Raw genomic sequence first — 13,026 nt, forward strand, 5'->3', positions numbered from 1 at the left:
GAAAAATACAGAGCAGTCTATAGTGTGCTACATTTTATGGAAGAAAGAGTGGAAATAATATATATCTGCATTTCCTTGGTCTTGCATAAAGACATTCTGGAAGAATACTCAGTAATTAATAATATGGTGACCTGCTGGTGACAGAAAAAAGTGGGGCTGATGAGGGTTAAAGTGATAGATAACCTTTTTACTGCACTTTGTATTATATATTTAATCATGTAAAAATACTCCCTATTCAATTTTGTTAAAGAAAACAAAATGAAAAATTAAATACAAACTTCAGTACACAGAGACTATTCAAAGGTATTATATTTTATAATTTCATGGTTATTGTTTTCCTGGCACATTATCCTTCACTAAGAATATCACCGTTTACTTCTTGGTTTTGGTTCTCTAGTTGGGTAGAGAACTACTACCCAACTCTACTGCTTTCAAATGTCTACTCACATTTTGGGGGTAGACACAGAAAGTTTATTCCATAAGCTGATGATGTTTCAAAGAAAGAAAGTGTTCTGATCTTAGTAAGAAACTGCCTCTGCTGGAATTGAAATATTGGCCATGGTGAGACCCCGTTCTGAGTCCATTCTGCCAATTCAGGGAATTCAGCGAGAAGTAGCAACAATTGAGAACAAGGTACTTACTCTTAAAGGGAAACCTCACAATTTTGCAAGCGTTATAAGTTCTATTTGTTGTTATCTACAACCTGTTTGTCATAGTTTTCTTAATTTCAATTATTTTCTAGTGAAAAAACTGCATGATTAATCAGGAAAAAAAAATCCAGTATTTTAGACCGTTTATCACTTCATGACTCCTTGTGCCTCCCCCCAACCCTTCTCTTCAGAAATCTTTGTTTATATATTTTCAAACAGGTATTGTTTTGAAAAGTGTAAATTCTTCACTTATCCTTGAAAAAATCATTTGAATCTTATTAGTTGTATAGTAGTCTTACATAGTTCTTATTTGGCATCCACCTATTTTTATGTCTTGCCTCTTGAGTGGTTTTCTTCCTTTGTCATCATTGATCTGGCTAGTGACTTTTAGGACCTTATAGCCTAAATTACTTGGGCTGGCTTCAAGGTTACTTCAGATGTCTGTTGTAGGAAAACGAAGTGGAATTTATGGTATGATACATAAAGCAATTTGTTTGCTTTGGCTGCAAGTAGCAGAAAACTGAACTAAAATTAGCTTAAGCAAATATATTGATTCACTTAAATAAAAAAGTCAGCTGTAGGGATCTACAGCTGACTTTTTTATTTAAGTGAATCAGCCATGAGCCAAGGGTATGTGACATCATCAGAATTCCATCTGCCTTTCTCTGTGATTTCCTGGACTCTGCTTCCTTCTTATGTCAGCTTTGCCATTAGGCTGCCTCATGAGGCAAAAATGGCTGCAGCTCTTCCAAGCCTCACCTCCATACCCTACCATTTATGCTAAGTTATGTTGCAGAAAAAAACAACTCCCACATTTCAATGTCTCACATCAACAAAAAAAAGTATTTTTCATTTACTATTCATTTCCATTATAGGTCAACTATGACTCTATTTCACACAGCCCATATTCCAGGACCCAGGCTGATAGAGCAACCCTGATGTGGGACGTTACCAGTACTATATGAGGGGGCAGGCATGGTGCAAACACTATGCGGGCACTTAAAGCTCCAACTTAGACATGCCACACACTACTTCTTATATATCATTGACCGCAGTTAAGTTGTATGCCCTAATCTGAAGTCAGTGGGGGCTGGGAAATAGAATCCTATGTTAACTAAATGAACAGAAGTGCCTTTCCCCTGGCATTCCAAACTAAGTCTTGGGACTCATACTGATTAGACAAACTAAGGTTGCATGCTCAATTGTTGAACTAATCATTGTACCAGAGGAACAGAAAGATGATTGGCTCCACCTACATCACATGACACACCATTGAAACTGGGGTTAAATTTTGCTTCCCTGGACACAAATAGATCCTCTCCAAAAACGTGGAGGTCTCTGTGGCAAGACAGGGGACATGGTTGCAGGGGATGAAACCTGGCACCCAGTATATAGATCATATTTAACAATGTTTATATCAAATTTCTTAAAGGTAATTCAATGATTACTAGAAACTAAAACAAAGGAGAATTATATCATACCATCTCTCCAAATCTGAAGTCATCCTGTCAGGGTTTGTCTCCCCAAATTGATAAAAAGAATATGGGTTTGGGGATTAGACAGACCTGTGTCTCTATGAGAAAGACCACTATATCTCTGTTACTTATTGGCTTTGTGATGGTGGATATGAAAAAATCCTCTCCTTAGCCTCATCTATAAAACAAGTTAGTAATACTTAAAAGTGAGCACAATAAACAACATAATAATAATACTTAATAGTGCTATATTAAAAGAGACAACATATACAAAGTGAGAGAAAAACACAATGAGTGCTCCAAAAAATTGTTGTCTTCCCACTCAAGGCCTGATAGAAGGTGCTAATGAACTGCAAATGGTGGTCAAGGGAGTCTTCTTTTTTATTATTATTTTTTAAATTTATTTTAGAGAGTGCACGAGCAGGGAGAGGGACAGAGGGAGAGAGAGAGATAGAGATAGAGATAGAGATAGAGAGAGAGAGAGAGAGAGAGAGAGATAGAGGGAGAGATAGAGGGAAAGACAGAGAGAGAGAGGGAGAGAGAGAGGGAGGGAGGGAGAGAGAGAGAGGGAGGGAGGGAGAGAGAGAGAGAGAGGGAGAGAGAGAGGGAGAGAGAGAGAATCTCAAGCAGGCTTCACACTCATCATGGAGCCTGACAGAGGGCTCAACCCCACAACCCTGGGATCATGACCTGGGCTGAAGTCAAGAGTCAGACACTCAACCGGCTGAGCCACCCAAGCACCCCAAGGGAGCCTTCTTTTAGCAAGGAAAAATTAACTAAATTTCATAAACAGTGCTTCAGCTGCCCTTTCTTAACCTAAACAAAACAAACAAACAAACAAAAAACACTCAGTGTTTTGCTGTTGATAATACCATTCCATTAAAAAAAAAAAAGGGCAAAACTCACATTCTTTTTCAAACTGAGATTGGAGACAAGACAGTGGAAGGAATTTAGAGACCTCTTTATCATTGATAATATATATTTATGAAAAGAAATGGAAATATATAAATGGTAAACACACTGTTAAGCACATTCTTATATATCTGTCAGTATGCAATTTCCCCTAGAGAAGGTCATATGTCAATTATATTATGTATATGACTTGGTTTTAAGCGAAGCCTACTCATCTGCAATTATTATTTTACACATAGTGCTTAAAGATCATTAAATAAAGTGTGAAAGAACTTCAAGGCTTAAGAATGACTCTTAATTATACATGGATATCTACTTAAACTTCACCAAGGACAGGCTGATGTGATTTCATCTTAATTGCTATTTGAAAACTGGTGCATATAATGTGTATGTATGTGAATCAGTGGTTCTTGTATTCTCTTTGTGGAGGATGCAGCAATGCAGCTAATAACTCCCTAATTTCGGTTCAAGCCACAGGATGAATGGTCGCAAAGTCCAGGGAAAAATTATAATTACAGATTCATTCACCTTATGATCTGTCCATCCTGATTGTATAAAACTTTGTCCACCCATCCCCCAATGAACAGTATTCCCAAGGAAAAGTCCTATTTAGGACAAGGCACCGTAGATTAAAATGCGAATATTAAAGAAAATGAATTGCAGTGTCGGTTATATAATGAAGCCACTGTCACCTTGAAAGCTTCTCTTCCCACGTGAACACAAAGCAGAGAAATCAGCAGCTTTGGTAGCTGTGGCAACCGCACCGCCAAGCCTGGAGAGCGAACTGTGTCCTACGCAGGTTTTGTGCCCCTCTGGCACTTTGTAGATTTTGCTAATGTTAAGGCCTCTCAGATTCTCAACTTGGTGCATTCACCCAGCTGGGAAAATTAGAGCTGTGATCAGGAGACAAAAGGAGGCTTGCTTTGTGTCTGACAAAGGTAGGAAAACACCCTTCAGTTGAAGCTCCTAATGACCACCCACAACAGCATCACAAATAGCAAATATTTATCATGCATATTCTTTGTTTAAATTCTGGGAAGAATACAAAGCCAGTTTACTTGGGTTAGACAAACCACTGGATTAATTGCCCCCAAAGTCTGCAAATTTATGATGAATGTCAAAAAAATCTGCATGTCACGCAGACCCAGAAGTGTGTGCCATGGTGAAGAGTAATTACTAGACATTTGTTGAATGTTCTAACCCTGTAGTGTAAGCATCACAATCCAGCTACACCTATATAATTGTTTTCTTCAACAGAACAAAACGGTGTTCACAAATGAACAAGTTTCACATTTATTTTTATCTTCTGTAGTTGTTTAAAATTTTTTATCTCTTTGTACATATTTCTTGTATGAGAGTGATGAGTATGAGATAAAGTAAAAAAGAAATCGTCTTCCTGACCGCAGGGAACATCCCGATTTGTCAAACATTTACAGTTTACTTATGTCACCACTGATCAGGAAAGCAAAGCAGACACTTGCTGTGTCCCTGCAGCTACAGTGAATGGGGAGCCTCACATTTATGCATGCATCACATGGACTGAGAGGGGCCCACAGTAGCCATCTTCCTTCATTCCCTATTAACAGTATCCCTAGATTTGGGGGAGCAGTGATGTGAATGTCTCAAAGATTACATTTCCCTTGCAGAAGACGGTGACCTTTCAATGGGTACCACTTCCAGAAAAGCTTTTCAAAATAGCCTGACCACCTACTCCACTTCTTTCCTCTTGACTGAGCTACTGCAGCATTTTGTATCTTTTCAAGTTGTGGACCAGACCTGAGGAACTGAAGAACGGAAAGCTACAAGGGGCCACTGTAGCAACTGTGAACTCCCTACCTCCTGACACTTCATTACATGAGAATGAGTATCTGTCATATTCAGGCCACCATAGTCAGGTCTCTTATAAGTAGCCAAGTGTACCTCCTAACCTATACAGAATGAAATAACCATAGGAAGCTAAAAGGGTTAAATTATGTGTTACAGACTCTCAATTTGCTGTTAGAATTGAGATAGAAAAGGTTGTGGGATGAAGATTTAATTATTAAAGAAGATTTCACAGAGGAGATGTGAGTAGGCTAAAACTTGAGCAGAATGGGATTTATCTTAATAAAATGTAAGACGGCTTAAAGATAACAGGTGGCTGCAGAAAGGCTGGGGAGCACTACAGAGTTTAGACTGACTGGAGCACAGACGTCACGGCAAGACTTGATGCACAAGAGCTTATTTGTTTGTTTGTTTTAATGTTTATTTATTTATTTTGAGAGAGGGGGAGAGAGAGAGAGACAGAGAGACAGAGAGACAGAGAAAGAGAGAGAGAGAGAGAGAGAGAGAGAGAATCCCAAGCAGGCTCCCTGCTCAGCAGAGGGCTCAATCCCACCAACCGTGAGCTGAAAATCCAGAGTCAGAAGTTGAACCAACTGAGCCACCTGGTGCCCCAAGAACTTGTTTTATATTTGATGAGTAACCAAGAACAATTATGGTCATTGGAAAGTGACATAATGGAAGAAATATTTTGGGAAAAATAATGTGTTAGGAAGATGCGACAAAGAAGAAAGCAAAGAGGGAAGAGGAGAACATTCTGAAGGCAGTGACAACAATTCTGGAAGGAGGAGCTGAGATCTGGGCTACCGCAGTGGTGCTGGCAGGCAGTGTTGCTCAGGGACTGGATACACACCCAGAGGAAGTGATGTCGTCAGGGTCCAGCATTAATGGAGTGGGAGAAGCCACTGGCTTCAGAGGAATGTGGACAGAGAGTTCACCCGGAATTATGGGGAGACAGATAAATTAAGACTGAGGAATTTGCACCAAGATACATTTCCAAAAGTGAGGTGAACCAACTGTGGTTGGAGTTTGCCCAAATAGAAGGAAGTCAAAACAGAGACAGAATTGCTTATGCTCTACTCCCAGAGTTCCTGGCAGCGGGATTCCCACTGATGCTAATAAAAGTAAATAATCCACATACAAATAAAGCAAATGGTAATCAGAGGTAGAATATCAAGTGGTCTAGTTATCCACACCTTGGAGAAAAGACAGGAAGAGTTTGGGAGGGTTCTCTTAGGCACATCAAGACGTACTGACAGAAATAATTCTAGTGATATATCAAAGGTTTGCCATGAGCCTGCACACCTGAGAAGTTGTCTGGGTCCTACTGATACAGAAGTTCTCCCATAACAATTGACAGTCAGTTGAGGAATAAATGACATAGCTGCACATTCTCTCCACCTAGTCCACACCTCAACGTCACTGCCTGGGGCTGGGAAAAGGCAGAAGTGTACTCTGAGTACCCTCTAAGAGGTGGGCTGCTCTTCCTCTTTCCCCAGGAGGACGGGCCCACCTAGCATAAGGAGAAGAGCAAGATGTCACCCATTGCTCTAGTAAACAGTGTTTAGTATAGGGAAACAAGCAAACAAACAAAAAGTAATGTAGAAAAGGGTTAGTAACAATATTAAAAAAATACGTCAAACATTTAGTAGTTTTGCCACTAAATCGATACTACATAAATGTTGAGGTAGCTAAAAAAAAAAAAAATAGAGTAATCTGAGACCTGCTCTTGCCCTATATCACAGAATTTTAATTGTCTGCAATGCCCATTATCAACAGAAAAACTAGATATCAGCTAAATCAAGTAGAAAGGGAAACATTTTATGTAAATATATACCAGCCATAAAGAGATCACAGCCTAAAACTTGCACTCTTAGTTGGACAAATAAGACAAAAAAGAATGTCAGAAGTCATGCCCACATGCTAGTAGGTATAGAGAGGATATGCATCACTGAAGTCAGGAAGATTTAAAACAAGCAGGGGAGGGGCAGACAGAGGGGGGGAAAGAGAATCCCAAGCAGGCTCTGTGCTGTCAGTGCAGAGGCTGATGGGGAGCTTTAACTCATGAACCATAAGATCATGACCTCATGATCCAGGAGTTGGATGCTTAACCGACTGAGGCACCCAGGCTCCCCTCAAATAAAATTTTCATTAAATACAAAATAGTATAAAATGGAATATCATGAACTACATGCAGAACCCAAAGGCAATTCTAAAACCATGAAAGCCATTATTATTTGTAATAGCAGAATTCACTGCATATGTGTAAAGATTCTTCAGTCTGGATCATATCCATTTAAGAGACTCAAAAGAAAGCTATCCTTGGCTTTCAATCTTTTCTCACATTTCAGTCACTGAGTGACTGACTAGTGAAACTCCTCTCCCAGATGGCCCATGTGGGCTGGGTCAAACTTCATGTAGTCAAATATTAATTCCCTTGAGGCAATATGCAAATGAACCAAGTATATATGCAAGTCAAAGCCATAGTGAATAATTCCAGCAACATTTTTTTTTCTCAACTATGCCAAGTAAACTACCATAAAAATCTTCCATTCCATTAAAATTAGTGAGTTATTAATGGGTAGAACATCAGAAATATAAACAATTATTTTTGAAAATATATATTTAACTTTCTACTCTCAAATGCAACATAGTAACACAGACACAGACATACCCACACCACATCCACACCCCCACCACACACACACACACACACCATTTAAAGGAATAATTCTAGTTGTATGAATATAAGTTACATGCCTAATCTGATCACAAGTTTCTTCTGAGCAGGAAGCACATTATACATACCATTTTCTGCGCTCACAGAAACTAGTTCATTTATGAATGCAAATCATTATCCACTAAAAAACTGATGAATTGTCAGTTTAAAAATATGCTAAATAATTTTTCAAGTGATTAAAGGCAATTTTATTACAAGAAAATAAATAAAAGAATAATTCTAAAGTAATCAAGAAGAAATTTAAAATAAAAGTAAACAATGGGGAAACAAAAAAACCAAAGCAATACCAGAACTTTAACTGACTGTGCAGTTTATATTTTTAGTTTAACTTTTGAATTTGTAACACATTCACATAGTTCAACATATATATACATACATATATATGTATATATATGTACATATATATATATATATATATATATATAGTTTTTTTTTTTTTAATTAAATGTCTACCCTGAAACATCTTGCCTCTCCTCTCTCCTGCCTTTTTCCATCTTCTCAGGATCTCTGGGTAATTTCCATTTCTCTTCTAGTTCCACTAAAATCCTGTGAGGTTAACAGGTAAAATAGAAAGGACAGAAACAGATGTACATGTGTAAACTCACCCATACACACATATATAAATTTAATACATGACATAGAGAACTTTTCAAATCAGGGGCAAGGATTGACTATTCAGTAAAAAACCGTTGAGTCAGCCGGCCAAACATCTGGGGAAAAGTTGTTCTTATTTTACAGCATAGAAATGTGAACAAATAAATATATTCCAGGTGAATTAAAGATGTAAACCCTAAAACCATAACATTAGTAGCACTAAATATAGTATAACTTTTACCATCACCCCGAGGTTAGCAAGAATATCAAAAGCAAGCCCAGAAACATAGAAGGAAAGACCACCAATACTACTTAAAAATTTAAAACTTTTATTCAAGAAAAGACTCTACAACAAAAGTTAAATGACAGAAAAGAAAAATATATATATATTTGCAATGCATACAATAGGCAAAGTTTTAATCAAAATCTATAAGGAGTTCCTATTTCTATATTATGTAAGAAAAAGAAAACAACACAATGGAAATATGAGCACAGGTTATAAGCAAGCCATTCACAGAAAAAGAAATACAGTAAATATATTTAAAAAGATACTCAGCCTTACTAAGTATCAAAAAATGTACATTAAGCCAAAAAGACACAAATATTTTACCCTTCAGATTGGTAAAAAAAATTAATGAGATATATGGAGTGTCAGTAAGAACAAGGAAATTTTGAGTCTTATACCTCAGAGGTATAAATAAATAAATAATATATTTACATATTTGTTAAGATGGAGCAAATTTATGTACCAGAATTCCCAGGAGGTTAAGAAGGCAGACCAAACTGGCAAGAACCACACACCCCACTCACAGCGCACCCCCCCCCCACCCCAAGAGTAGGAGTTGTCTAGAGCGATTGCACGACACTTTTACAGGGACTTCCAGACCAAGAGGAAGGTCAGGCAGAAGGCAGCTGGCCTTTGGCAAGCACTGAAGCAGAAGGAGAGCCAGCAAGAGGGCAGAAGACCAAGTAAGGAGTGGGGGGGGAGATGATATCATTTATTATGACTTCTCTTTTCCTCAATGAGGTTTCAAAGCTCAGGAATTTGGAGTATGATTGGCTTTTTGGAGGAAAACACTGAAAGCGAATAAACTTTACATACAAATAAAGCATTGTAAAAGAAGTAAAGGGCTGATTCATGGGGCAGCTTTGAACTGCCACAAACTCTGGCATTGGAGTTTGGTCCAAGTTGAACTAGTCCCTTACAGGAAGGCAACTTCTAGTATTCAAATTAAAAAATAAGAATTAAGATAAAATAAGAAATATACTATGCATGTGTCTTGCATATGTGTGTGTATACATGCCTACTTAATTTAGCATGAATTATTAGTTTTTGTGTTTTGTGCATAAATATATTTGCACTACTGAAAAGAAATCATTATTTGTTTTTACTCATGACTGGCCATCTATTTTTACTGACTGAATACTCTCAAGGAGCAAAGGGGTTATATCGTGCTGTCCTTGGAAAAGTATTTGCTCACAATCTGTTTGTGCTACCAATGGCTTTCCTTATTATTTTTATTCTTATTTGCATCAAATAAAACATACATAGTTTAATAGGCTTATTTAAACTATAAGGCTAGCCACTTTCCCCATACTTCTCCCCAAGAAACAGAAAGCAGTATCTTCCCTAAGCCCACTCCTTTTCCAAATCTTTCCCGGGAGCAACAAATTTTAATTCCCTTAACTGTTTTCTCTTCAATTTACCTTCACATTCACACATTTGGCTTCTATTTCTATATATTTTTTCAACATTAAACATCATCTATTGATTTCTTTCATAGAAAAAGAGGATTTAATTCTCTTAGATAACTACCCCAACTCATAATTCCCCCATGTCCTTCTCAAAACAGATAACCACAATTTTTTATTAAATGAAAATACTGTGATTATATTTTCCAATTTAATTGAGATATAACTGACATATAACATTGTGTACGTTTAAGGCATACTATGTGATGATTTGTTAAGTGTATGTATTATAAATGATTACCACAATAATATTAGTGAACATATCCATCACCTCACGTAACTACCATCTTTTTTGTTGTGGTGATGATTGCGAGAACATTGAAGATCTACTGTCTTAGCAACCGTCCAGTATATAATTCAGTATTGTTAACTATGGTCACCATGCTGTATGTTAGTTTCTCGAGAACCTATTCATCTTATAACTGGAAGTTTATATCCTTTGGCCAAGATCTACTCATTTTCCCCACCCCCAAACCCTTGGCAACCAGCAATCTGCTCTCTGTTTCTGAGTTCAGCTTTTTCAGATTCCACATATAAGTGAGGTCAAGCAGTATTTGTCTTTCTCTATCTGACTTATTTCACTTTGCATAATGCCCTCAAGCTTCATCCACATCGTTGCAAATGTCAGGATTTCCTTCTTTTTTATGGCTAATATTCTACTGTTTATATATAGACACCAGATTTTCTTTTTGCATGTCTTGGCTATTTTGAGGGACCTCCATACTGTTTTCTATAGTGACTCCACCAGCTTACATTCCACCAATACTAATACAATCGTTCTCTTTCCTCTATTTCCTTGCCAACACTTGTTATTTCTTGTCTTTTTGAATAGTAACTCCGAAAGGTATGACGTGATATCTCATTGTCGTTATGATTTGCATTTCTCTGACAATTAGTGATGTTGAGCACTAATTGCCTACTAATGACTTGAATATCTTATTTGGAAAAATGTCTAATCAGGTCAATTGCCCATTTTTTAATAGTATTTTTTTTTTTTTTTGCTATTGGGTCATATGTATTCCTTTGGATATTAACCTCTTATCAGATAGGTGATCTGAAAATATTTTCTCCCATTCCATAGGTTTCTTTTTTACTTTGTTATTTCTTTTGCTGTGCAGAAGCTTTATAGTTTGATATTGTCCCACTTGTGAATTTTTGCTTTTGTTACTTGTGCTTTTGGTAACATATCCAAAAAGTCATTGGCAAGACCAACGTTAGGGAGCTTTTTCCCTATCTTTTCTTCTAAGAGTTCTATGGTTTCATGTCTTATGTTAAGTCTTTAATCCACTTCAATTTTTGATAGCGATCCAATCATTCTTTTGCATGTGGATATCCAGTTTTTCCAGCACCATTTATGAAGAAATTATCCTTTCTCCACCTTCAGACCAATATTCCTGGTGAATATAGATGTAAAACTCTTCAACTAAATACTAGCAAACTAAACATAACAGTACATTAAAAGAATACATGTCATGATCAAGTGGAATACATTCTTGGGATGCAAGAATGGTTCAACATATGCAAACTGATAAACGTAATAAACCACACAAATAGGGGCGCCTGGGTGGCGCAGTCGGTTGGGCGTCCGACTTCAGCCAGGTCACGATCTCGCGGTCCGTGAGTTCGAGCCCCGCGTCGGGCTCTGGGCTGATGGCTCAGAGCCTGGAGCCTGTTTCCGATTCTGTGTCTCCCTCTCTCTCTGCCCCTCCCTCGTTCATGCTCTGTCTCTCTCTGTCCCAAAAATAAATAAACGTTGAAAAAAAAAAAAATTAAAAAAAAAAAAAACCACACAAATAGAATCAAAGATAAAAATCATATTATAACCTCAATAGATGCAGAAAAAGCATATGACAAAATTCAGTATCTTATGATAAAAATTTTCAAAAAGTAGGTATAGAAAATAAAAAAAATTTTAGTATTATCAAGTAAACTATATATAAACACAACAAAACAAGACTAAATTTTAGTTTATAAGATGCATAATTATTCAAGAAAATCAAACATGAAAGTAATATACAATAAAATTAATGTACACATTTCCTCAGAGGGAAGGAGGGAATGTAGAAGGAATTTACCTCAACATAGTAAAAGCCATATATACAAGCTCACAACTAACATCTTACTCAATGGTGAAAGGTTGAAAGCTTTTCCTCCAAGATCAGGAACATGACAAGGATGTCCACTCTCACTATTTCCATTCATCATAGTAGTAGAAGTCTTAGCCAAAGCAATTAGGTCAAGAAAAAGGAATAAAAGGTACCCAAGTTGAAAAGGAAGAAGTACAGTGGCCTCTATTTGCAAATGACATGATCTTATACATAAAAATTCGAAAAGATTCCACAAAAATCTTTTAGAACTAATAAACACATTCAGTAAAGTTTCAGAATGCAAACCAACATAAAAAAAATTCTGAGTTTCTATAAAGTTATATTATAATACTAAGACAAAAAGTGTTTTGAGCTGAACCACATAGTATATTTTGATTACACATTCTTTCTTGCACAAACATTTGTTTTAACAGAGCTAATAACTGCCTCTGTTTCATATTGGCTACATTTATTTTATTTAAATTTTTACTGTAAAATATTCATATCTAGAGCGAATGACATGAGATATCAATATATAAAGCACATCTATATACACCACTACCCTGGCCAAGAAAAATATTACCTGTAGATCTCTTTTCCAAGCACATTTCCTCCCTCTCTCAGAGAAAACCTACACATTAATTTTATTGTATATTATTTTCATGTTTTACTTTCCCAAGTGATTATGCATCTTACAAACTAAAGTTTAGTATTGTTTGGTTGTTTATGTATAATTTACTTGATAATACTAAACAATTTTCCAAAATATTTGTAGCCACTTACTTTGCCATCAGCAATATGTCTTTGTTCCTTCATATCCTTCCCAATATTTGAAATTGCCATATACGTATGGTTTTTATATATTTATATTTAATATTATGCATGTTTATATTTATATTAATCTCTAAATTTATATAGAGACATATATATGTTATCACTGGAATAGCGAAAATTATATATATATTTATTATATAATTATGTATCATATACACAAT

General features: G+C 36.5%; 1 protein-coding gene across 1 annotated transcript in view; it reads left to right on the forward strand.

Moving 5' to 3' along the window:
• Positions 1–558: 558 nt before the first annotated feature.
• LOC112865883 (synthesis of cytochrome C oxidase 2) overlaps positions 559–13,026 on the forward strand; it is a 29,500-nt gene continuing 17,032 nt past the window's right edge. The window contains 2 exon segments of the mRNA XM_025928923.1: positions 559–633; positions 1,526–1,604. Of these exon segments, the coding sequence (XP_025784708.1) occupies positions 559–633; positions 1,526–1,604 (154 nt within the window).

This window comes from Puma concolor, chromosome C1, assembly GCF_028749965.1.
Source record: "Puma concolor isolate L17-30 chromosome C1, mPumCon1.1.hap2, whole genome shotgun sequence".
NCBI lineage: Eukaryota > Metazoa > Chordata > Mammalia > Carnivora > Felidae > Puma > Puma concolor.